The following is a 26,283-nucleotide window of genomic DNA, read 5'->3' as shown; positions in this document are numbered from 1 at the left end:
TCAATTTCTGCCAATAGAGCCTCCTAAATGTTACACACTGGACCTTTAAATGTGATGGACTATACAGAAAGAAGAGCTAACAATCCAGTCGCTGCTATTCCACCTGGTTTCCAGATTGTTCACAGAAGTTTGTTAAGTATAAGCCGGCACATGAGTCAACACAAAGAGCCTGCAACATCTTTTCCACTCCTCTGCTGCCCAGCATCTGACTTCTGCTAGAATATAACTGATGAGATAAGAAGAAAACACAATTAATTCAATCAACACAACAATTTATAAAAAATTAAAAAATAATAAAACTAGGGCTGGAACTTATGATTATTTTCATTATTGCTGATTCATTGTTTAGTCACTACAATGTGCACCAACACTGAAAAACGCCCATCACAATTTCATAGTGCCCAAGATGATGTCTTAAATTGCTTATTTTTTCCAAAAAACAGTCCAAAATCTCAAATTGTAATCATATAAAAGAAAGAAACAGAGGTAACGCCACATATGCCAGGGCTGGCTCCTTGCTGCAGCGGCCATGGGTTCTTTGCTACATGTCATCCCCCCTCCCTTTCCTGTCTATCTTCAGCTGTCCTATCTAATAAAGGGAAAGCCCAGCCACAGCCAAGAAATATTAAAAAAAAAAAGAAAGAAACAGAGAAATGTAATCCTCAGAGGAGAAGCTGGAAACAAATGTTTGGCATTTTTGTTTTTTTGTTTTATAAATGACAATATCTGAAGATCTATCCATTAATCAATAAACTGATTAATCCACTAATTGTTTCAGCGCTACGTAAAATGAAGGGGCAACGAATATTCTTCAGAGGAAAGGACAATTAACTGCACGCCAGGTAGGGTTCCCACCTACTGCCACTGACAGCACAACCCAGACAGTAAGAGCTCCATTGTCTGTGTTGTTGCTTCAGTGTTGTGCTGGGCTGTATGACCAAAGATTTGTATTAGGGTATTTTATAAGATTCTGGTGGTTTCACGGTATATGACGTTTTGTTTTGTTTTTTGTATGACTGGTAAATAGGTTTCAAAATATCATCATGTCAATATCATCATGTATGTATACAGTGAAGACTTTGATAATTATAGAATTTTCTTGGCCCCACAATATATAACCATTAATAAGAAGAGTACACAGTTAACAATTTTAACACAGCTTAATTTTCAAAACAAAATATTTTAAAATAGTTGTATAAACACCATAAACAGACATAAAATAGATATTTCTCAATGTTCTGTTGCACAAGGAAGAAACAAATGAGTTTAAAACTGTCATGTACCAAGTGGTATCGGATCCTAATACTCCTACCTGTGTGTGCACAGTATGGGGGGTCTGAGGCAGGCAGCTGTCAGGGCGGAGGGGAGGCAGGGTCATAGATAGAGGGCTATCACACCACTCTGTCCACTGCCCTAGATGAGGGGAGTCATCACGGTCTTCCTGAACACTTTGGGACATCCAGAAGCGAGGAGCCCTGTGGGGGAAGTGGAGAAAGAATTACTAAAGAAATGTGTACAAAAACATTATAATCGTAATCAGATTAGCAAAAAATAAGTAACTATGAACAGCTAAGATTACATTTAAAAAAATGTGTAATTAGATTATAGTTACATTGTCATAGATGACTTGGGTTGTTAAAATAAGACATAACTAATAACTAATCAGTGTTTGTTTTTTAATGATGATCTATGGATTCAGTTTTTATTCCTTTCTTTAATTTATTACAGTTGTAGTTGTGCAGTATTGTTTTTGTAAGGCTAATTTGACTTGAACTGTAAATGGTGAATATGTAAAATGACAACAAATATTATATTTGCACTGAAAATGTTTTTACATTTTTAAAAGAGAAAAAATAATATTTGTGGAACTTAATTTTCTGTGGCTGTGTTGAATTACAAAAAAAGTCATGTAAGTAACTTTAGTAACTGACTACATTTGAAAGGAATCTGACCCAAACTCTGGTCATATGCATAGACACAATAAAATATTAATAAACATTGCATACACAAATACAGCCTTAACATTAGGTAACTATACTGTGAATTGTGAATCTCACCAATAGTAGAGCAGAGACTCCGTGAGGAAGGGCTGAACTGAGCACAGTTTCTCCTCTGTCCAGCAGGGGGAGGTAGTCAGTCCCAGTCTGGAGAGGAGCTCCACATTTAGACTTCTCTGGCTGCTGCTCAGCAGGTACCAGCTCCTTATTAGGACTAAATATCTGATCAAAATACCACATTACATTACATCTGATACTTCTATTAGATGTATCAATACATTTTAGTATTGACGGTAAAAAGACCATGTTTCGTTCATCAGAAAAACAAAAAGTGTGTTTCATCATGATGTAATGTTTACCTGTTCTTCCGCTCTCTGTTCTGTGTAGCTTTCAGTCTCTCTATATCGATCCAGAGACTAAGCAGTTTCTCTCCTGGCGTCCCTCGCAAAAACTCCTTAAACTCATCCAAGCCCAGTCTGTTGCCATGGCAACAGGTACCATGGCAACAAATATCAAGGGCATTTTCCTGGTCTGTGCCCCTACTCCCCACCTTCCCATTCTTCGTAAAGCATTGTGTCTTTTCTTCCACTCCACTCCTCCTCTTGCCTTCTTGAACTTTCTCTTTCTTCCCCTCCAATCTTTCTCTGTCCCCATCAGCATGCTGGCAGACTCTACATTCACAGCATCTGTCTGTGCTGGTACAATTTGTCTGGTCTCCTGGCTTGCTGAAACAGTCAGAAGTGTTTGCCTGGCTCTGACTATCCATCATGTTCAGTGCATTGTTAAGCACCTGTTCAACCACTTCGGCAGCCAAGTACTCTAGCTGTAGTTCAGAAGACTCATAATTCTGGATCCTGGACTCTCTTAGATGTTGCTCCTCTGAGCTGCCAGCTGATGGCGCTGTGACGTAGGGGCTCATCTGCGTTTGTGAGCTCTGGAGTTCTTGGGTTTTCTCACATTTAAGTTTAGAGAAGGAAGATGAGGAGGACAAAGAGTAATAGGTACATGGGTTCTCTTGCTCAGACAAGCTGGAGAAACATCTGTGTGATTCACTGCATTTTGTGTTGATAGGTTGCTTTTGGCCAGACGGTAGACATGTAACATTGTGTATCTTCACAGACCCTGAACAGGAAGGAAAGATAGAACATAAGGATCCTTATCTTCAGCGTGTACACATGTGTACACATACAGTAGATGTGATAAACATACCAGTACATACCTTGTTTTGCTGAAATGTTGTCTTGAGATTGTGAGCATGTTAGGACCTTTAATGAGTTATGTTCCTTGTCAAATTGGGAGGGAAAACGCAGTTGTGGGGCTGACAGGGTGGTTCGACCTGAGCTGCCTTTCCTCCTCTGGATACAGAGGTGTTGGTCCCACTGAAACAACAGCTTGGCCAGTCTGAGAATGACCCAAAAAATAATTATTTGATGATTAATTGAATTTACAAACTTAGCTATTGTTATTTTTCTATCACTGCTTCTATGTGTACGTTAGTAAGTTAGTGTGAGTCATCTGATCTGTACAGGGATGTGGCCCTAAGGCTTCTCGCAAGATGCATAAGGAATGAGGTAGACTAAAGCAGAGGAGAAAGTATAGGGCAACAGGCAACAAATACAATGATTTCAAAAAGCTACACAATAACCAGTGTACTGCATTATACTAAGGGGTTAACACTCCATAATCACTCACAAGTATTCTTTGAAATGATGTGTGCTAAAATCACATCTGATGAAGCAAATCATCTTTAAAATCAAGGTTAGTAAAACTAAGCTTACTTACTTAACACTAAGTTTAGTAATAATGTAAAATATGTTACAGTACAATTACAGTACAGTAAAAAGATATAAATCAGTAGGTCCAAAAACAACTCCCAGCATTTGTAGTACCTGTATTCACTGTAGCAATCGCTTCGAAGGAAAAAGGGCAATCTTTCTTTCATGATCCACTGAATTCCTTGCTCTCTGTCCAGGCACTGCAAAGGTCAGAGAGATAGCATTAACATATTAACCCTCTAGGACTACAGTATAGATTTCTGCTCATCTTCAAAAACAGATCCAAACATTGCTTTCCACATAAAAGGAATTATTCAGTGCTTACACAGACAGGGTAACGATTGTCTACTAGAGGGGTTCTGGCAAGGGCTGTGGGGTCACCGGTAAGGAGGAGTGCTTTGCTGCAGCGTAGGACTGATTTGATTCTACTGGAGACAAACTCAGCCGCCCCACTCACCACCTCAAACAGCCCAGTCTCCTGGTTGTACAGCAGAGATTCTGGGAAAGACTGGAAAAGGTCTAAGGTTATATGAAGGGTGTAAAAGTTTTGTTAAAAATTTGTAACAACTATACAATACATTAGAACTAGTTTACCGGAAGACTTAAGAAATCGTTGAAGAAGTGAGCCAATACATCATCAGAGGCCAAAGTGCTCTCCTGCATAGAGACAAACATTACTCTAAGGACCATCCACAGAAAGAGGCAGAGTTTAGAAATTCTGATAAAGCCAAAGATTGAATGAAGTTATGAAATGTCAACTTTTACTTACGAAATTGTCAGCAGTAAGATGTGAAAACTCTTCACAAAGAAAGTAAAACAAAAGAACGTACATTACCAAATCAACATAAGTTCCAAAAATTCAAAAAAAGTAAACTGAAGTTTCTCAAAAGTAACACTCTTACCTGTTGAAATTGCTCCACACATTGTTCACTTTAAAAATACAAGTCTGTACAGTATTTTCAAACTGGTAGCCCAGAAAGTCGAGTCAGGCAGTCACATTTGAAGAGTCGGCCAGCCACAAACCTCTCAGTGTAATTACAGACACAGTGCAGGTTGCTATGGAAGTGGACTCATTTTCAAAACACAGGGGGTGGTAAAAGTTTAACTAGAGAAAACCAGGGAAGTTAGTACAAGTTTCTCTTTCTTCTAGCTGTTTGAGACGCGCCAAAACAACTTCATTCTAAAATATACACAGAATTTACATTACTGTTGGTATTTAAGATCACTTACATGCAGTACAAAAAGTCAAATGAGAGAATGACATTGTTGTTGCAGTTAAGGCAATGTAAGGTCACTTACACTAGATGGCGCCAGACACTGAGAAATGATTTCATACAGGTCACAATTAAGACAAAAACAAATTTTTGAAAAAGGAGAAACACACGTAAAAAAAATCAAGTTTATTTTAAAACTGCTCTGAAAACACATTGGTAAAAGTTGAAAATCTCAGAAATTCCAAAAAGTATGTACAATTGATCAATAAGAATGGAAAAGTACATCAACAGCAAAATTCAATCATTGTACTGCTGGTGAGACTTCCTTCACATTCATAATTAAAAACACACAAGTAAGAACTGTGTTGAAAAAAGGGGTGAAATACAGTACATAGACAGGCACAAAGACACATTGATAAGTACAGAAGTTGCTCTCATGTACTGGCTACAAATCAGTTTCCTTGTTGCTAAGCCTCATATTCGCCATTAAGCAGAAAAAAATAACTTTGGCATAGCAAACAGGAATACAGTTCACTTTCTGCTCATAGTCTCCTAACGTTTCGCTTGCTTTGAGCGCTTCCGGGAAGAAGTATGTCCTTCTTGCGTCGTCCTACAGACTGGCTGCCACACTCTTTAGAGCCGTGGAAAGCGCACAGACAGGCTGTGCAAAACTGGAAACCACAGTCAGCTCTGCTGCACACACCCTCCCCTTTCACTGAGTGACACCTTGCAGGATGCTGACATCGAGGGCAAGGCTTGAGGCACTCATCGTTGAAGAGGGTTTTGGCAACCTAAAGGAAAAAATACAAATTTGAGTAAATGTTTTATTTGACCCTCCCTGAGCAGTTCTTTTAGTCAAGTACATTAGAAACCTCATTGACCCTCATTGAATCAACATTTTAAACTAATATTTAATAGATCCAATTATTACATACAATCTACTTAAGGAAATCCACTCATTTTAAAACTCACTTCTAGGAATTTTTCCCGTTTGCTGCTGCTGCCTGAGTGTAAGGCACTGTGCTGTAAAGGGGTTAAAGTGCTATTTCCTGACTGCGGGGTGCAGTAGCTGGAGGTCCTAGACTGGGCCTGAACAGTCTTGAGGGCCGACCTCTTAAGCAGAGCGAGTCTAGTCTCTGCATCAGGGACATGGACAGCACCACCAAGCTGTAAGAAAAACAGCACAAAGTTAAAAGGTTACGTCAGCTATTAGTCACAGTTAGTTATATACACACACATTGACAAACTGGAGGACAGTGAAACAATCATTCAAATGTTTCTTTACACTGGACATAAGACTTATGTTGTACTGGTCACTCTGAGATGAATTTATTTTTACACTGCTGACCACACAGCCTACCTCAAGAGAAGCCTCCAGTTCACTCAGGTGGCTTCTTCTCTTAAAACTAGCTCGCTTGTCTTGTTTGATGATTTTATTCCAGCTCTTGCACACCTGACCACATCTGCAAAAAACACAAAAATGCATGCATTAGATCAGTGTTTTCAGCACTCATTGCACCACCTGATGTCTTGAGTTATAAACATCAACAAAAGTCTAAAAGTTTCAGAGAAACATTTCTACAAATTGCATTGGTTACATATCTTGATTTTGATCGTTTACTAGCTTAAATTTAGATATCAGACTAGTCTAATGTACCATACTTTGGTCTAAGCCAAGCATCCATGATATGCTGTATGAATTCTACAGGATCATGTACAGTTTATATGATAACTTAATGCTCCTGTCACAAGTAATCATTATCAGTTTAATTAATGACAAATTAAACTAGGAATCAAGCTACTTGACCTTCGAGAAGTGAGGCAGGTGTGCAGAGTTATATAGTAGATGCAACTAAAATATTGAAGTAAGTTAGATTTCTCCTCACGTGTAGATGCTCTCAGAGGTCAGGTGGCAGAGTATGACAGCCAGGATGTGCCTGAGGTTCCTCTTATTCAGCTCTGTAAGTATGTCCACCTTCCCCAGGCCCATCTTCCTGCCGATCAGCCCCGCCAATGGCATGGTGGTCCTGAACATCACTGGGGTCTCAGTCAGTGATGCTGTGGACTTCAGCTGCTCCTTCAGACTTGGACTTTGGCCGACAAACATCTGGGCTTTCTGCTGGCACATAGCATGAACTAGCTGCAAAGCTGGAGTCAGAGAGAGATTGACTGGGGTTGTCCTGAGAGGAGTTACATCTGGGTTGGCAGGAGCTGTGCTAAAAGGTGTCACGTTTTCTGGCTTCGTTGTAGCTGCTCTTAGTGGGGTGGTATAGTCTTGTTTCGCAGAGGCTAAACTATCAGAGGCCATGCCATTACCACATTTAACAGAAAGGACGCTGCGAGGGGTGGCACTGTCATCAAAAACCTCATCTTTAGAACGGCTGTGGCACTGATGAAGATGCTTTCTGTCTGTTGGGTCTTCCTCAGACTGGGAGCCCCCTTCTTTAAGTGTAGAAAGCCGGTGCTGGCGCTGCAAACGGGAGCGCCGTTTTGCCTCTGCCAGATTTGGGGTTTCACACTTTCCTCTGGAGGCAGAGAGCAGCAGTTCCTGGAAAGAGCCATCATGGTCCACCGAGGAGTCTTGAGATTTATCAAGGGTCAGGGAACTGAAACCGCTGTCTTCAGACACAGACCTGTTCCAGGATTAGAAGGGGGTTAACACATGCATGTTTTCTGATTAATAGAGTGTCAAAGTGTGTCAAAAGAAGCACATACCTGAAGTATTTGTGTGTGTGTGTGGTTGATGGTGTGCACAAGACACTTGAGCTGTCATATAGGTTATTTGCCCCAGCGGTGATTGGTGATTGAGAGTTTTCCTTTGATGAGGTAGGCAGGAATTTGTTAAAGCACAGAGTCTCAATATTATTTTGATCAGAGGCAGAAATGCTTTCACTGAAATCTGCAACTGAGAGTGAAACTCTTCTCTCAAAACTGGAAAGGCAACCAGAGTTGAGTTTACCATCTTCAAGAGTAGATGTCCTCACCTGCGTGAAGAGGAGACGGCGTTTTCTACCAGACAGTGGCAGATCCTGCTCCAGTTTTAAAGTGCTTGATGCCAAAGCCCCGGTCACAGTGTCTAGAGAGTCAAACGATGCACTGAGCCAGTGTTCAGACCTGACACTGATGGAGGATTCAGTCTTTCTGGTGCATGGCGATCTTGTGTTGTCAGATTTGATAGCTGTGCTGGGTCTGCACATTAGAAGTCTATGTCGCAATGAGGAATCTCTTTTAGGAGTTTCACACCAGCTGACCGCTGATGGCCCCTGCGTTCCCCTGGAGTCCTTGCGGGAAAAGCCGACTGGTTCTCTGGTCCTCTCCTTAGGTGTGACAGATAGCCTGAGGTTCTCTTTAGGCGTTTCATTAAATTCTACTGGAGACAAAGACGTACAGGAGTCAACTCTACTGATGCTCTGTGGGCTGTGGAATAAACCCGAGTATCCACTGTCCGAGCACTCGTCATAACAGTGCTGGCCTTTGCAGCTCGCAGGGTAGACATTTGATTCAGGAGTGCACTGCATTTTCCTCCTCCTCCTCCTCCGTGCTCCCAAACAGTATTCACCAAGTGAGGACGATGTCAAACGACCTGCAGACAACAAAAAGGAGTAAGTAAAACTACTCAAGGACAACTGAGGAGCATAAATGGTGCCTGTATGGGTGGGAAATTAGCAACATGCAAATGTTATTAAAATATTAATGTCTCTGGTAGATTTCAGACACAAAATACTGGTTTACTATAAAGTGGCTAGTGACTTTGAATCTGTGAGCTGCTGGTAGATGTTCACATTAAAAGTAATTTCCCACTCTACTGGTAACTAGTTTATTCAACCAAAAGTGATTCTAGTCGAACTCTAGGGACACATTACACAAGAGAAAAACGCTAAACCAGCTTAAATCTTGTTTGTTTACTTAATTTTGTTGCCATGTTGGATTCACTTTGTGATAAGAGATGAGCCAAGTGATAAAGATCCCTTTCAGTCGTTCTCACCGTTTGTGCTGTGGACAGCAGTTAGTCAAACAGTCACTGTCGAACAGTCAGCTGGTTCAACACCAAACATTCTCAGCTGGGTCATCAGCGTTGCTACGAGAGCGTCGTCAATTTAAAGCCCCCGTCGCGTGCTATGCCGCTATAAAGTGAGCTCTAACCGCCAAAACGAACAACCGACAGACAGACACAGACCGACAGACACACACAGAGAGACCGACAGACGACCCCTAGGATTTATAGGAGAGGCGACCCGGTGCTGTGCCACTTTGAGACCATTTTATCTCCAGTTAAGTTACTTTACACTGGTTAACGGATGAAAAACAGCGGGACTACCGTCTGCGTCCCCTGACTAGAGGACACGACTGTTACAATGCACAAAATAACATTTATTTATAGTTTACCGAATTTAACACTAAAGTTAACCCAAAAGTGTCAAATTTACATACAAACCAAACGTATTGTCCCTCCGGTCATCGCTGTTAGAGCAATTAGCGTGATGTGAACACACCTGTGTTAATTACCGAGTTAACTGTTGTATAGGGGGTTGATATCTAAAACCTGACAATATATTACAAGTGTCTGTGTAATGTCACCTAACCTACGTTGATAAACGTAACTTAACCAATGCTACAAACTCACTCGTACACACACCTAACTAATTAACTAACTATTAACTGTTAACGTTAGCTAATATCAAAGAGCTATTAAGTTCGTTTTGCTGATTAATTTCATCCCCCAGCAAAGAGGATTGCGGGACGGTCGGAGCCACATTAATGTTACACACCAACTTACATTCAATATATTGTGGCAAATTGACGATATATCACCGTAGCTACGTTAGCTCCCTAAAACCACAGCCACTGCTAGATGGTGGTTTGAAAAAATATATCGTTAGTTGTGCCGTAAATTGCAATAAAAAAGCAACACAACAATATTTAGCATCAAACATACTTACTTACTTCCAGATAAAACTGCGCTAACGTTAACGTAAAGGCCGTGGCCTCTGCCTGCAGTGTTGTTTCCTCAGGCTCAGTTCCAGGCCTCCGCGTACACCCCTGGGCTCGTCGTTGTTTGTGTCTGCTACATGTTCATCCTCCATCAACGACCAGCCACGTTTTCAAATTTGGAGCCCACTGTTGACTGCGTCACGTGCTTCCGCTTTGTCGTGCGGCCCCTTTCCGCCTGTGGTTACCATAGTAACAAACCCCGCTTTGCAGATGAGAGTTGTGCCAAACAGCAGCAGGTAAAGTTACTTCATTTTATTTTAATAGCATTAAGTTAAGAGGATCACTGAATCTTCCTAAACATAAATTCGTCACTTCCTACATTTCATCACATTCTGTTGAGCTAACGCTATCTAAATTAAATTAACAATAACGTTGGTTGAGCTGACTACAGTAAGCTAGCGAAAGTTATTTAAGTATGAAGCTATCATTCAGAGCTAACTACTGCCTTTAACAGATAAACATTGTTTGACATAATAACTGAGTAAACTGAAATTCTTCCTAGGCATGAGTGCAGATGCAGTTTTCCCTCTTCTGAACCAGTCCACCACCGTTGACTATAGCGGGAAGGTCCCCGTGGAGCACCTGGACTATGATTACATTGAAAAATGCACAAATGTAAAATACCTGGAGAAGATCTTGAGAGTACTGAGGTAAAAGCCACATAACCGAGCTTGAGACGTGAGGAGCCAGGGTTGGTTTTGTATGTCCATGAGCTCTCAATACAGTAAAATCTATACCGAAACTAGATTACATACCACACATAATAATAATAGAGCAAAACACAACAGTCTGATAAACTTGCATGAAAAGATTGCTGGGAATGTGGGCTTTTAGAAAGTAACACTTTTTCTTTGTGTAAAGGTCTGGTGACGAGGGCATTTATCCTCATCTGATCAAGTTCTGTGAGAGTCACTTGGAGAAACTGGACCCTGGGAGCCGAGCTCTCAGGAAGGAAAACCCTGTGGCCACAGCAGCAAGCCTCCCTAAAGATGAGTGGAGCCAAATTGTTGATGAGTTGAAGGTATGCTACTCATTGTGTAGTAGTTTCTACAATCCTGCTTAATACCTTCTCTCTTTTTATGTGGCAGTTTCTCTGAAAATGAGTAGTAAACATTTTAATATTAAATACTTTGTTCTTCACAGACGTGGCAAGAAGAAACCGAAAAGACTGAGACTTCACTAAAACAGCAGTCAGTGTTTGATGGTGTAGTGAAAGAAAATGTGCCACCTATAAGAGGTTCCAATTGCTCCGTTCCACTTACTCAGGTAAACGACCTCCAACGATGTACGTAACTATATACATTCATAGATGCAGGCAAAATGTATAAATGAAGTTTCATGTCATCACAGACTTCAGTTCCAAAAGAAAAGAGGAATTCTTCAAAACATACTCTCCCACGTGATTATCGAGAATGGGACAAGTGAGTCATTTTGTCTCTACATCTGTCTGTTATATTCAGAAGAAAGAACACACTGTTATAGCAGCTGCAGGCACTGCACATAAAAGGTTCCACGCGTTTTACTCTGTAAAAGGCTTTAGCTAATCTTCTGTCATTATAATGATCCACGGTTAAACAGTCGATGCTGTTCTAGAGCATCATTTTGCATCCTTCTTCACCCGAATGTATTTTACTCTATTTCAAGGTTGGATGTGGAAAAAGAATGCGAAAGAATCGACGTAAATGTGGACAAAAAGGATCCACCCGTCATTATAAACACAGGACCCCCGAACATCAAGACTAAAGTGGATGCTTCATGTAACGTATTATGTGTTATGCATCTCAGGTTTATTTTGTAGTCATTGTGTAGCATTTTGTATACTTAAGTTGTGTGGGTATGTGTCTGAAATGTGTGTTCTCTACAATACATATAGTGCTGACACAACAGGAGAAGCTCCTTCTGGCAAACCGGGAAAAGGACAAAGGCAATGAAGCTTTCAGGGCAAACGATTATGAGGAGGCAGTTGCATACTATTGCAGGTCAGGCTCTTAAACCAACTCATTTATTATAGAGAGCATTTACATCTCTAAAGGGGATTATATTACGTTGCCTAGCATTTAATTAGCCTTCTGTCCTTCACTGAAGTCTGATTTCATTTCCATTTACTGTACCTCTAAGTGTTTGTCCATTAACCTCATTATAAATACAGGTCTGTTTTATTTTTGGCCTTCCATTACAGGAGCCTTTCCATTATACCAACCGTTGCTGCGTACAACAACAGAGCCCAGGCAGAGATCAACCTCAAGCACTGGCACAATGCCATGGGAGACTGCCAGAGGGTGCTCGAGCTGGAACCAGGCAATATGAAAGGTGCTTTCTTTTTGTTTTTTGTACAGTCGCACTTACGACGATGCATGTAAGCAGAAATATGATTATAATGTCGGCATAATTGTATGCTGCCACTACCTCAAAAAACAGTTACTTTTTTGCAACTTTCTAGCACTGTAGTCACATTAGCATAGTAGTGGTATGTAATGTACTGTGTGTGATTTATTTTGCATCATCAGCCCTGCTCCGGCGTGCTACTGTTTATCATCACATGGGCAACTTCCAAATGGCTGCTGAAGACTTGAGGATGGTGCTTAGGGAAGAGCCACAGAATGCTGCAGCCACTGTAGGTATACACAAGCACTGAGGCATTTTTATTGCATGCCAGTAGCCTTATTGTCCAGTAGGTGTCACTGTATCTGTGTGCAATCAGGCACTTAAAAACAGATTTCAGCTGCTGCAAAGTATTAATAAAATCATACGTAGTCATTATTGTCGATAGAGAGTGATGTAGCTTCTTCAGTTGTTCTGTGTTAGACGATGAGCACAGGATGTGTTTTTTATGTTTTATATGGTTATTTGAGGACATTGTTCTTTAATTGTGTATCAGGGATTTAAATGTACTGTTGGAGAAGAGGGAGAAGATATCTCTTTCACATTGGCACACAAGCCAATCATAGCTCAGAGGTATATGGATGATTGTGGTTTCAGTAGTGCCACTTTCTTTGTTTCTCACCTCCTACTGTTCATGTGTGAATTATTTATGGTTTAGAAACTTCTGTCTTCAACTGAGAAGAAGATGAAGGAGCATCCAGAGCAGCAACGCAAAGGCAAGAAAATCCTCATCCAAGAGGTAGATGAGGAAGATGACAACAGCTACAATGACACGAAAGCAGAACAGGCTGGTGAGAGTGTTTGAACGCCTCTATAATCAATACCTATATTCATGATTTACAGACACAGTGACTACAAACAAGCCAGTGACCATTTATAATTCCCTGAATCCATCTAGAAATCTATCTGTGATCAATGTAAATTAAGGTAATGTTCTCTTAGCTTTGATTAACACAGCATGGACAGTTGAATTAAATAGTGTTTTTAAAGAAGAGTTCCAGCCTTTTAAATCAGCATCAGTTATGCGTTGTGCATAAAGCAGCATTTCGCAGTTATTAGTGTAACAAAGCAGTTCATTGAGTAACGGGCTCTTATTTACAAATTAGAAACGAACAACCAAACAAAGAACCTAATGTAGCAGATCTACAGTATATCTCTGTGTTGGGTAAAAAAAAGACTTAATTTGCTTAGTTTTACAGTAGAGTCTGATCTATACATTACATATATGCAGATTTGTCACATAAATACTGGTGTGGATATACACTTTATGTCAACTTCTTTGATGTCGTTTAGAAACAGTGTCATCATTACAAAGATTTTCCACCAAAGAAAACTGTGGTTCCAGCTGTTAAATGTGCCGCTTTGAACACATCTTACTCATAACCAATTTACCAAAGGTCCAGTGTTTAACATTTAGGAGGATCTTTTGACAGAAATGGAATATAATATTCATAGTATTTTTCATTAGTTAATAATCACCTAAAAATAAGAGTTGTCATGTTTTTGTTACTTCCGAATGAGCTGTTTTAATCTGCAGACGTCGACGCCTTCTGTGGAGGCCACCGTGTTCAACTGCCATGTTTCTACAGTCCAGAGTGGACAAACCAAAACTCACTCTAGATCAGGCTATACGTGTTTTTCGCGCATCTCATAATCACTTGAGAGTAAGAATTATTGTGTTTTTGGGGGAGCCATCCCCCTCCCTCTACACATAATGTCATAAATATAGTTTAATCCAGCCCGCAAGATTATTACTATTTTTATATTCTTTCATATCAATTTAAACTCCGACTTTAATTAGAATTGAAATAAAAATATAATTATATTTTAAAATATATATTTAATTTGGCACCAAATAATGAGGGGCCTACAAATGTGTGCTAATATTCAATAACAAGAAAGCAGGTTTTTGTCCTTTTGTTTATTAAACAAAGATGATATAAAAAAAAAATTTGTATATGAAGACCTACTGTTTGAGCGTTTGTTCGCCAACCTCTTCTGTGGAGGCCGCCATGTTGAACCGTCATGTTGCTACAGTAACACAGAACAAACAAACCAAACACTGGCTCAAGATAGGGCCTTTCACAGTTTTTGCAGCCCCCTTTTGGTTCTCCTACCCGCTTGGAAGACTGAGCTGTATTCAATGGGCTGCAGTGTGTAACTTCACCGATGCCACTGAATCCCCCACACTGGTCCTTTCTCAAATATCAATAGTCTGCCTCAATAATCTAGTAATGGCTGCCCTACTTTACAGAACTTAAAACTCAGCATTGACATTTTAATGTATACAGACTTGCTGGATACTCTGTACTGTAAATATTTAATTTGTCATTTGTATTTTTACACCATATTGTTGTGTGTCTGTATATCTGTGCTTGATTTAGTCCCCACTGTAGCTGCCTGGCATACTAAGCACTCTGTGATTTACACAAAACCTTTGACAAAGCTTGACTAGGTCTGGTAATAGTAGGGCACCCATTTTCATCACAAACCCTTCTGTCTGCCTGTGCTATAGATAGAGAAACACCCCTAGTCCCTCTGGGTAAAGTGACTATGTATGCGTGTGTTATCCGCCCTACCCCCACCCAGCGTAATTCACTGTTGAGAGTGGCTGCTTCCTGGAACTCCCTCTTTGAAGTGGCTCTGTGTCATCAGTCATGTGTGTCCAACCCTCCCCCACTGTGATGTAACTGCTGACTCCTTCCTGTGGGTGTGTCTCCCCCCTTCTCTCCGATTCTCTCCCTCCCTCCCTCTCCCTCTCCCTTTCCAGCTTGTCCGGTTGAACCCAGCCAGCCTGTGGGAGGGGAGGAGTGCTCAGCTGCTCCTGCCGAAAGGGGAGACATGGGTAACGCACAAAAAAAGCCCCACGGCAGAGGGGACGGGGGTCCACACAGTGAGTTCAACAACTCCCACCATGGACACTGGAGGAGCAAAGGAGGCAGCTCTGACAAGTACAAAGTCACGCAGGAGTCCAAGGAAAAGGTAGCCAATGGAACGAGCAAGAGGGGTTCGACAGCGTCAGTCCAGGCTGATCAGAGCGGCGGCGGTAAAGGGACTTCGGCTGGAGGAAACGCAGGGGAAACTGTCAACCTTGATGCCCCATGTGGAGCCCTGCCCCCACCTCTGTCCCGACTAAAGAATGAAGGAAACCTGCTGTTTAAAAACGGACAGTTTGCCGATGCACTGGAGAAATACTCACAAGCCATTCAAGGCTACACAGATTCAGGTAGGGGGGCCGAGTCCTCACAGTTGATGCTGTTCTTGTTGTTATAGTATGAGGTGGCTGCTGGTAGTTCAGTCACACAGTGTGTAAGGTTTCGGTTGGATGTATGACATTGGAGAGAAGTTAACTATCTGCTGCCAGTTCATGTCAGTAAACAACAACATTCATACTGACAGCAGTGTGTTATAAACCAGCTGGGACTTGTATCAAATGGCCCATAGTTTAACTGACTGATGTTTCATCACCACTCACACCCATATTTGAATAAATATCTCTTTATGGGGTTTAATCATCAATGCTCTTAAGAGACAATTTCCTGTAACTTGCCACTGCATTTGTAAATCAAAGGTCATGACCTTGCAATTTATTTTTTGTTGCTTTATCACAGTGCAGGACGTGACAAAAGGGATATTTTCCATGAGAGAAATGATACCTAAGCAACAGAAATGATCTCTCCCAGAAGCAGTCCACATTATTGTACACACAGTCTAGTAACAGTAACAAAGATTTGAATTGTTGGGCTGTTTGTTGGTGTATTTAGTGACTTTGTCCCTACAGCAGTGCGTCACAATGGGGCTGTTGGATGGTGGTGTATATGGACAGTGTTTCTGTTTTAGCCCTCAGCCCGGAGCTAAGCCTCTCAGCTCAGGTCTGTCCAGGTCACATGACCGCTAACCACTCACTGTGAAATTGAATCTGTAGGACTGCAGCTATAATTCTCACCGAGAGGGAGTAAGCGAGCGACTGATGGAGGGAGAAAAACTGCTGCGTGCCAGGCACATCCACCATCAAGCATACTCTCTCTGCCATAATGTGCTCGATATCCACTGCTGAATGTGAAAGTGACTGGACATCAACACCATGCAGGGTCCGTCATCTGACTGATGTAGGGAGGGCTACAGTGGGACCCCTTTAAACTACTTAAACATGATGCAGGTCTCATAGTACTGACATTCAGCCAGGCTTTTACAGGGTCTCACAGTCATGTTTGGGTCTGTCTATGGATGCCCCAGTTTATACCTCTAACATGCTGTACATGCTCTACTGTCACAGTAACCTCACAGAGTTTGAGCTGTTGCTGAGACATCATCATCATCATCATCATCATCGCCTCACTGTGTCATCATCCATAATCTAGTTTCATCTGATGAGGTGGCATGCTAAGCTGACTGTATTTAGTGTTACTGTAATATACAGTATAGGTCTGTTCGATTATCCTGCATCAGTGATAACGATTGTGAAAACAGAGTGAAATACCTGTGGAGAGAATAGCAAATACTCTGTTTGCAGTCCGCGTGAGCAAGTTGTTAAACTATCAGGAGAAAACATCCTAAAACAGGTTTGATGACCTTTTCCTTGGTCAACATCTACATCTTTTGTTTTACTTATCAGCCCTGGAGCTCACAGAGTTTCTCCTGTATAGTAGCAGAATGTCTTAGTGGAAGAAATGGTAGGCCTGCTGCCTGTTTTAGGTCCCAACAAAGAGTTTGGGGAACTTAGTCCAGACTCATACCTCAGGTAACATGTTCAGTTAACAAACAAACAAGTTAGTCAGATTAGAAGACCTGTGAGCACAGCGTTGCATGTGTGAATGCAGCTTTAAAATAATCTTGCATTCATCAGTCTGAAGCAGAAAAATGTCAGGTTAGTATCTTACAACTGAGTGGTTTTGAAAGTCAGGCTTCTAATGCTGATGCAACAAAAAAAGTTCTTTATTTAGTCATTACAGGAACCCGTCATTGCAACAGACACACAGACACACATACAGCACCAAAGGTGGAGATATTGGCAGTATAAGAGACACTAAACTTTTAATTAAAATCGGTGTCCTTATTAAGCAACGCTCCCAGGTTTATATTGTTCTGTGTCAGGTCAGAACACATCAAACTGTCTGATTCAGCCAGTAACCTCTGAACATTATAAAGATAAAGATTCATAACACATACAGACCATACAAAGACACACTTAAGCTATCCAAGAGGTTCTTTAAAGCCTATTTAAAGATCCCCAGCAGACATGTATGAAGACCTATACAAATAGTCTGAAAAATAATGCGTGACAAAACAGTATAATTACGCAGTAAAACCCTTAAAAAGTCATCTCCTCCTTCTGCCTCATTAAACCTTCCAGAATCGGTGAATATGCTAATGTCGTTCATCACAGTGTTCCTGCTGGACACAAAGATGTCTCCTCCCCGTTCCCCACTGCGCGTAACAGTCCATTCCTCAGCTGCGAATAGTGCAGCTGGTGGGCTTCAGTTTCTACATCACACTGTACACAGTTGATACTGGACGCAGGACACGCGGCCAGAGCCAAACTATCACATACGCGTCGTACTGCACAGTGAAGCTCAAACATCCAATTGTAGACAACAAGACGGAAAAGTGGAGGGGGACTTGTTTGCCACTTTTACAAATATTTTGTATATAAGTTCTAAATGGACTGGCAAGCTACATGAAGTGTTTCCGAGCTGTGTTTACAAAGTATTGTATATGCTGTATTTGTGATATTTGTCTCTTTTTATGCAGGGATTGATAGTCCAGAGGATCTAAGTATTCTGTATTCTAACAGAGCAGCTTGCTACCTGAAAGATGGCAACAGTCAAGACTGCATACAGGACTGCACGAGGTGAGACAGTTTATTTGTAGGACCATGTGAAGTGGAGTGAGACATAATGTTTTCTGAGAATTCGACAGAGATTTCTAATTGTTTTGTACACAGCCATACTCATTTAGCATACCTCAGTTGCAGATCACTGTCATTTTATGAGGGGATTTGCACTGGGGTGTGTTGTAAGGGATTTCCATTAATCTCTTTAGAAGTGGTTTTATAAGCAGCAAACTCAGGAGAACTTGAGGGAACCTCCCACGTGAAAGCCTTTAAACACTTGGTGTGTTTGCTCAAGATTCGACTTCCAGGGACAAACAGGAAAATTAAGTTGTGTGACAGTTCATTCACACATATACGGCTGTACTGTATACTTACACAGAAACACAAGAGCACATCCACTGAAATCTGTCACATAAATATAGATTCCCAATCCAGACAGACAGTACTCTCAAAGAGTAGCATCTATAGCAGAGGCAGCAGACTTGATCCTTTGCTCCTGTCTCATTACATCTATTTATACCAACCAGAGCCCTGGAGCTGCAGCCGTTCTCCCTCAAGCCCCTCCTGCGCCGGGCCATGGCTTATGAGTCTTTGGAGCGCTACCGTCAGGCCTACGTGGATTACAAGACCGTCCTGCAGATAGACATCAGTGTGCAGGCAGCACACGACAGCGTCAACAGGTATTAGCCTTCACCTCTCACTTCCGCTGAGAGGCTGCACAGGGTAGGGAGATGTCTGTGCTGAAACACATAACTGACTGAATGAGCTTTAACAGACCTATTTACATCCCTGCATGGCAGCTATTCCAACGACTGTGACTACCCTTTTACTTGTGCTGATAAAGAGAGCTATGATGAAAGTGTACTTTCTATCCATTTTAACTCTGGCTGACACAACGTCATTAGGTGTCTTAGATAAGGAGATAAACAGAGGACAGATATAAGGGGATTTTATCGCTCTACCTGCCTTGTATAATATTATTATATACTCTGAATCCAGAAATTGCATTGTAACATAATCAGAAGACTAAATTAAAAGAGATTTAAATGAACAAACATACAATGTCTAATTAGTGGCTAACAGATTTAGGTGGTGTTCAGAAGCAGCTCCAGCTAGAGGCTAATTATGGCTCTCAGAGTGCATGTCCTCTCTCTATTATGCAATAGGGGAAACTCACCTGGCTGCTTTGTGTTGAGGAGTACCGAACACAAGGACGGTCATAGCTGTAGTATAAGTCCATATATATATCTACAAAACTGATCAGTGGGATACTTAAACAAACACACTAAACAGTAGAAAGGTGTTAATCGCACACAGTTCCTTTCTGGTCTGTGTGTGGCTGCGTACAGTACGTGTATTGACTGTATTGACTGATCTGCGTCCTCTTTCAGGATCACCCGGCTGCTGATCGAGCAGGACGGTACAGAGTGGAGGGAGAAACTTCCGGACATTCCCCTGGTGCCGCTGTCAGCTCAGCAGCACCGCAGAGAGGAGCCACTCAGCGCAGAGGTCCTCCAGGCTCGGGCAGAGAAGGCGGCCAGGGATGCAGGTCTGTTTTCTTGGAATAATGTGTGTCTAAAGATGTCTCCTCCTTCACTGTAAAGTCCATTTCAGTGGATGTGCACTGGTGGCTTCAAGTTTCTACGTCACACTTGAATATGCTGCAAACTATTTTTGATGTTTTTAAATCATGCCCCTTTAAATTAGATTAGATTCAGTGAGCACAGAGAAACATTTTTTTACTTTCAGATGACTTGAAAACATCCGTCTAACGTCAAACTCTGCTCAGACATCCAACCGTAGGAACAAGAACATTTTTGAGCGGAGAGGGACTTTATCCTTGATCCTAATGCAAACTCTGGATTCATAAATACGTGTGACATAAGGGGAAAATAGCCCCACGCTTCCTGAAGCCTGTGTGTATTCTGAGCTGGGAAGTGCCCGTGTGAAAAGCCTTCATGGTTTTAAAAGCATGTGTGTCTCCATTTAGGTAATAAAACAGTTTTGCTGATCACATTTATGCTCAACATTAACTATTTCAAATTCCATTTTTTCACACAAAGCACATGATGGGTTTATAATTATTATAGATTTGGCTACACAACAGTGTTAGAAAATAACTTAAACCTTGACAAGCTACTACAGTAACATGACATGGAAATGTATGTAATGACATGTATGAATAAGAATTATCCAGTAGTATCAAAGCTGAACACCCACACTGACAACATTGAGTACATTAAGTTTTGAGCTAAAAATAATACTTGTATACTTGGGTAACATTTTCAACACAGGACTTTCACCTGTAAGGGAGTATTTTTACTTTGTGGTACTGCTACTTTTACTCAACTGCTGACAAGAGCACAGAGGAAGAGAAGAGAATAGACTCAGCTTGTTCCTGCTTCTCGGTCACTCTGCACTAAGATAGGAGGAAGATGTTAAAGGCCTAATTTTTACATAAGTGGATGTGTCACCTCTGTTCACTGACCATGCAGTTTCTCCATTCCCCAGGCTGTGCTACAGCTGTTATTTTTAAACTCTAATGAAAGAATAGACCTGCTGGCACAGTTTTTCCTCCCAGAAGACACTTTGCAGCAGATTGATTAGCCCTTAGTCCACACCGTGACTGATTGCTGACTTAACTCTCATGCCTCACGTCCAGCTAGCGCAGCATTCATTTCAAGGGTATAAAACCCTCAAGCTTTATATCATGGACAACTGGCATATATATCCTTGTGTTGGGTTCCTTTTAGAAATAAAAGGGAGGCAAATTCAAATGTATTGCACGTGTCAATATAGATTCATTACTTGAGCAGAAAGCAGAGTTGAGTTCTTTGTGTGAATAAGCCGCTATAATCACCACTTCACTTTGTCTTCCAGAAAGGAAAGCAGAAGTCCGTTTTACAGCTTTGAAGCAAGAAGGGAACGAATTTGTGAAGAAGGGCCAATACCAGGATGGACTTGGAAAGTACACTGAATGCCTTAAGCTAAAGCCAGAAGAGTGTGCAATCTACACCAACAGGTTAGAGGCGCCAACTCGACATGAACAAACACAAACACTGCTGTGGTCTCTTTCACTTTCTGTTCCTCACTACTACTCCATATTTCTCAGGGTTGGTTTTCTTATAGAGCAGGAATGTCAGAAGACACACAGAAAATCTGTTTATCCATTTGGATAAATTAAAACAGACTGATTAATTATCCCCAGCTGTCATCTGTCAGGCGGAGCATCCAGCTCTGTAGCTAATCCCAACCAGTCGTCAGTCTGTCACTGGGAGAAAATTAGCATGTATTGTTGGTAAGTTGGAACAGAATGGCCGAGGCAGGAAACAGCTGCCTGCTCCAGCGCTGTTTATCACAACTCCGCGTATAGCCGCTATCATATTATCTTACATCTAAAGAGAAATACAGCGAGTGCAGTGCATGCAGCGGCCGGTCTGACTCCACTCTGACTCCTAACTGCCTCCCCCTTTTCTTTTTCACAATAGCAGGTAGATTGTTGATTGCGTCTCAGAGGAAACTGATGCTGACATGAAAAATGTCCTATTGTGTGTTTATGTTTGCGTATGTATGTCGAGCTCTGCTGTGGAAACCTTGTATGTACAGCCCCACCAGAGCAAACAGGCACTGCCGCACAGCTGCTGAGAGCCGTTTGACTGAAATTACAGACAACACATTCATGAAGGAAACAAAGATAGACGTCAGAGATCTCACCCATTTCATATGAAAATGATCTATTTCACGCCTTCAGCCTTTATTGTCAAGTCTGATCCGCAGTCGATGAGTCACAAACTCAAGATACCTTTTAGTCATGCATCAAATAAGATTAGCTGCTGGTGACAAAAATAAAAATCACAAGTGACGTGTGTGTGTGTGTGTGTGTGTGTGTGTGTGTTTGTGTTTGCAGAGCCCTGTGCTACTTGAAGCTGGAGAGGTTTACTGAGGCCAAGCAGGACTGTGATGCAGCACTGAAACTGGAGCCAACCAATAAGAAGGCCTTTTACAGACGAGCAATGGCCAATAAAGGCCTCAAGGTGAAGAGAGCTGGCTATGAATAACTAATACCACGAGGATATGTGTTCATTTAAAAAGAGGGCTGAGGGGGGAATCTTTAAATTCACCACTAATTGTGTGTGAAAGAGGCATTTAATTGAATTTCTCACACCCCTCCTACAATATTTAAACTCTGTAAAATGTCGCTGAAAGCTGTACTGTGTCTGACCTCCTCCAGGACTACCTGGCGTGCAGCTCTGACCTGCAGGAGGTACTGCAGCAGGATCCCAACGTGCAGGAGGCTGAGAAGGAGCTGGAGGAGGTCACAGTGCTGCTCAGACAGAGTCTGTCCAACGCTTCACCAACCAAACCCAGAAAGACAGTCCCCATCACAGAGGTAGACACACCTCTACACCTGCATTTTTAATGAATATTTTAATCTGGATTCAAATCAGATACTGTGCACTGCTCACCCGGAAAGTGGGATTCTCTTTGTTTCCACTCATTTTCATAAAATAGACACACCCACTCTTGACATTCTTACAATCTATATTGGATTTGTGTACATGTGGTCATAGTGGGAACTCAGGATGGGGCGTATTGGCAGCCTGGTGGTTAAGACTAATAGCATAGAATAAACCTTTGTGCATGTCACTAGCCCTCTCTCTGCATCCACTGCAGAGAAATCGCTGGCACGTCACACACATATTTCACTCTTTTTAGGTAACCATCGGTCAAATATAAAGTATATTAACGCTGAATGAAAGGACTGAGTGTGAGGGTTGTTCATAGGGCTGACATCACTGAGTTTAGAACCACTTAGAGATCAATCTTTGAGTCTTCCAGCCACACAGAGAATATATGGTTATATGGAGTCTCTCTGCTGTCAACAACCACTCATGAAACCTGCAGGCAGCAACAAGCCAATTAGTAAGGTATCTGCCCAGCACCAACTGGCAGTGAACGAGTGCTGGTGAAGAAAATCAAAGCGAGTTAAAGTGCTAATTATTTTCCCCTCTGCTCCTCAGGTGTCCAGACAAACAACTTCAGTGGAAGAAAAATGTAGCTGTGTGTCTGATGAATTAGATCAGAATGCTTTTTCTATATACACACCTTGTTGCATCCTGACTTGTTTCCAAGCAGTGTCTCATCTTTTGTACTGATTAATTAGCTGAGTGTTTGATGCCCACAGAAGGGCTCCCACTATCAGACACATAGCTGCTGCTGTGCACTGTGTGCTGCTATCTCTGTGATAGCACGCTCCAAAAGACAAGGCCAGAGCCAGTTGAAATTAAAAACCAGTACATCTCAGAGTGGATTACTGCGCCAAAACCAAATGATTTATTCAAAAGGAGGTACATTCAAAGGAGTTCTGAAAGATTGTGAATAACTCAGAGTATGTTCTTGGCTTCATAACAACTGCCTACATTCTTTTTTCTTTTTCTTCAGGTCGAGGGTGACGAGGAAACGTCAGCCGTCCGTAACTCAGACAGCAGCTGCAGAGGAGAGGACGTCAGCATCAACCTCCAGCCGACCGATGCCTACGAGTTCGGCCAGGCCCTGAACGCAGCTCGCTGCAGCGGGAACGCAGCGGCCTGCGCTGACCTGCTGGCTTCCACAACCCCGGAGAGGCTTCCCCAGCTCCTCAGCACCCAGCTGGATGGACACAACATCAGCTTCATCATGCAGGCTCTGGACTCCCACCTCCTGGAGAAAGACCCCAACCTGGTCTACCAACACCTCAACCATCTGCACACTGCCCAAAGGTTCTCGGTATGCCCGAAACTACTGATTATTTTCATTATCAATTCATCTGTAAATCATTTTCTCGATTAATCGATTAGTTGTTTGGTCCTGGAAATATCATCCAATGGTGAAAAATGTTGATCATTGTTTCCCAAAGCCCAAGGTGATGTCCTCGAATGTCTTGTTTTTGTCCACAACCCAAAGATATTCAGTTTACCGTCATACCGAGGACTAAAGAAACCCAGGAAATATTCATATTTGAAAAGCTGAATTTTGGAGCTAATTTGGAACTAACAAATGACTCCAAATGATGAATCAATTATCAAAATAGTTAGTGATTAATTTAATAATTGACTCATCGTTGCAGCTCTGGCTCTGGGGAAGGGGTTTTGTAATTCACAAATCTGAAAAGACAAAAATATATTTAGTCACGTCTCCTCACAGAGCACACATTCAATTTGATAACTACTACATCTATTAATGAATGAATGTTGTTTTATAAGTAATCCGTCCACTTTGTCCCCAGCAACGTTTTTCAACAGTTTTGGTGACAAATGCTGTTTTTTTCTCAGGTTGTCCTGATGTTGCTGGAGAAGGAGGAGCGTCGCCACATGACTCAGCTGTTTGAGCATCTGTCGGCCGTGGAGAGCGCCGAGTTCACTAAGAACGATGTTCAGAACCTGGCCAACAAATACATCTGAGCCTCCTGCCCCTGCTCTCTCTGCATGAGCTGCTGCACCACTACAACTCTTGGATCTATGCAAAACACTGCACAAGGACTGAGTACACAAAGGCAGGAAGCTGCAGAACGTGCCCCGGAGCGATGCAGTGGAACGGAGTCACATTCACTCTACTGGTCCGTGCTGTAAAATGATCTGATCACTGTATGTTTGAGTGACGGTTTAAGGAATATATTTTTCTCTCCAGAACATTTTGCTATGCAGATTTACTTTTGTACCACCACTAACCATTTGCATTGTACAGCGGGCAGACAGGGGGACACTGTGGACCTTTTCTAGTGTATTGATAAATAGGGTCCAATGTACAATGTTATGTAAGGCTACAGGCAAGTGTTTTCCCTACAGGCAGTTGAGTTTGCTCAGGACAGGCTCAGCTGTTTCTGGTTCTTGAACCCGTTTGGTCTTTTGATATCAGTTATTTGATAAACGAGCTTCAGTCAGACACAGAAATGATATTCAGTGCATTCAGTGTAGCATTGCTACCGAGCTAATTAAAATGTTTCTGAGTTTTGAGTCATATTATGATCATCTGTACTGTATTATCTCTGTGGAAGAAAAGGGCCTGCGTGATACCTTACTGCTGCTGTGTGCGGTATGACGACAGTCTGCGTTGAACTGATATCTACTGACTATGTTGTAGGAGAAAATACCTTTGTAACCTTACATGACTCAGACGCGCTGTTGTTTATCCAGCTATGCAATTAGCAGATCTGAGTTCTAACGTAAAATCACTCTTAAAGGCTGGTTGGTGTTTGTGTCTTCTCCATAAGGACATGAAGTTGCTCAACCTGTTTGTTTACCAAATTAGCCAGCGCACAGCTGCATATCCATCTTCACAGCAGTTCAGCCATGCAGATGTGTACACAGTGGAGAGAAGCAGCATCTTTACGAGATGTGTGCCTTGGATTTCAGACTAGGGGTCGACTTACATTTTGGTGAGTGTGCAGATACTCCTAAACAGAGAGAGTATATTTATGTCATTCAGTAGCTTTTATCAAAATGTTAAATGGCTTGGATTTATGCATCATAAACCATACATATACTCACTTAGCTACATGCACGTAATTGTTTAAAATGTCACTTATTTACTAATTTAAAGACATTCTGTCCTTGTTAAGTCATTAACTACTGAATATTCCAGTCATCCAAAATTGAAGCCTGAATCCAAACCATTCTTTGTTTTAAAGTGTTTTATCAATTCTACATGAATGTACCAAATTTAGTTCAGGGTGACGCAGGGCGAGAGGCAATAATTTCACAGCGTCTCTTCACTGTGGTTTTAACATATTTCAGTAGAGATGTATAATATTCACAGAGGGCTATTCAATAAACTGGAAAATGTAAAGGTTTTCTTCTCTGTGCAAAGATGAAATGAAATAGTTGAATAAAAATAAAAGTGGAATACCCTAATCATTTACAGTACTTGTATAAACCTGAAAAACAGAATGGGACGACAACATTTCATATAGTTTTTTTATTTTTCTGATATGCATTTACACGCATATAGTAAAGCAAATTACCAAACACATATACAAATACCTTATGCCATTCTGCACAAATTACAAATTATATCTGGCACTAGTGTTCAAATTAGGATCAAGAAACTGGAGT

General features: G+C 41.5%; 3 protein-coding genes across 4 annotated transcripts in view; 1 reads left to right on the top strand and 2 right to left on the bottom strand.

Annotated features, from left to right (window-relative positions):
- Nucleotides 1–4,763, bottom strand: part of LOC118335693 (regulator of G-protein signaling 22) — a 16,281-nt gene extending 11,518 nt beyond the window's left edge. Inside the window, exons 1-10 of the mRNA XM_035672119.1 lie at nucleotides 4,675–4,763; nucleotides 4,542–4,570; nucleotides 4,367–4,429; nucleotides 4,098–4,280; nucleotides 3,887–3,972; nucleotides 3,217–3,398; nucleotides 2,357–3,119; nucleotides 2,058–2,219; nucleotides 1,313–1,475; nucleotides 104–226 (exon numbers count right to left, since the gene is read on the bottom strand). Coding sequence (XP_035528012.1) covers nucleotides 104–226; nucleotides 1,313–1,475; nucleotides 2,058–2,219; nucleotides 2,357–3,119; nucleotides 3,217–3,398; nucleotides 3,887–3,972; nucleotides 4,098–4,280; nucleotides 4,367–4,429; nucleotides 4,542–4,570; nucleotides 4,675–4,696 — 1,776 coding nt within the window. The 5' untranslated portion in view covers nucleotides 4,697–4,763. The remainder of the gene's footprint in view (nucleotides 1–103; nucleotides 227–1,312; nucleotides 1,476–2,057; nucleotides 2,220–2,356; nucleotides 3,120–3,216; nucleotides 3,399–3,886; nucleotides 3,973–4,097; nucleotides 4,281–4,366; nucleotides 4,430–4,541; nucleotides 4,571–4,674) is intronic.
- Nucleotides 4,764–5,157: 394 nt separating this feature from the next.
- On the bottom strand, nucleotides 5,158–8,562 carry fbxo43 (F-box protein 43). 2 transcript variants are annotated; one of them, XM_035672553.1, is made up of 6 exons: nucleotides 7,971–8,562; nucleotides 7,702–7,802; nucleotides 6,873–7,619; nucleotides 6,347–6,449; nucleotides 5,959–6,153; nucleotides 5,158–5,777 (listed from the first exon to the last, which is right to left on the bottom strand). In XM_035672553.1, the coding sequence occupies exons 1-6, from the start codon at nucleotides 8,502–8,504 to the stop codon at nucleotides 5,529–5,531; spliced, it is 1,929 nt and encodes a 642-aa protein (XP_035528446.1). In that variant the 5' UTR covers nucleotides 8,505–8,562; the 3' UTR covers nucleotides 5,158–5,528. The 2 variants fall into 2 exon arrangements, with proteins under 2 accessions (XP_035528446.1, XP_035528445.1); XM_035672552.1 differs by having other exon boundaries at nucleotides 7,702–8,504.
- Nucleotides 8,563–10,179: 1,617 nt separating this feature from the next.
- On the top strand, nucleotides 10,180–26,082 carry spag1b (sperm associated antigen 1b). The gene is made up of 19 exons (XM_035672548.1): nucleotides 10,180–10,214; nucleotides 10,481–10,628; nucleotides 10,840–10,999; nucleotides 11,122–11,244; nucleotides 11,329–11,399; nucleotides 11,623–11,735; nucleotides 11,852–11,957; nucleotides 12,158–12,288; nucleotides 12,486–12,592; nucleotides 13,019–13,151; nucleotides 15,131–15,586; nucleotides 18,112–18,211; nucleotides 18,721–18,873; nucleotides 19,585–19,742; nucleotides 21,074–21,215; nucleotides 22,101–22,227; nucleotides 22,425–22,583; nucleotides 23,636–23,959; nucleotides 24,505–26,082. The coding sequence occupies exons 2-19, from the start codon at nucleotides 10,483–10,485 to the stop codon at nucleotides 24,631–24,633; spliced, it is 2,838 nt and encodes a 945-aa protein (XP_035528441.1). The 5' UTR covers nucleotides 10,180–10,214; nucleotides 10,481–10,482; the 3' UTR covers nucleotides 24,634–26,082.
- The last annotated feature ends 201 nt before the right edge of the window (nucleotides 26,083–26,283 follow it).

The sequence above is a fragment of the Morone saxatilis genome, unplaced genomic scaffold (genome assembly GCF_004916995.1).
Source record: "Morone saxatilis isolate NCDOM2014 unplaced genomic scaffold, NCSU_SB_2.0 Contig24, whole genome shotgun sequence".
Lineage (NCBI taxonomy): Eukaryota > Metazoa > Chordata > Actinopteri > Moronidae > Morone > Morone saxatilis.
This window is presented reverse-complemented; position numbering and strand designations above follow the sequence as displayed.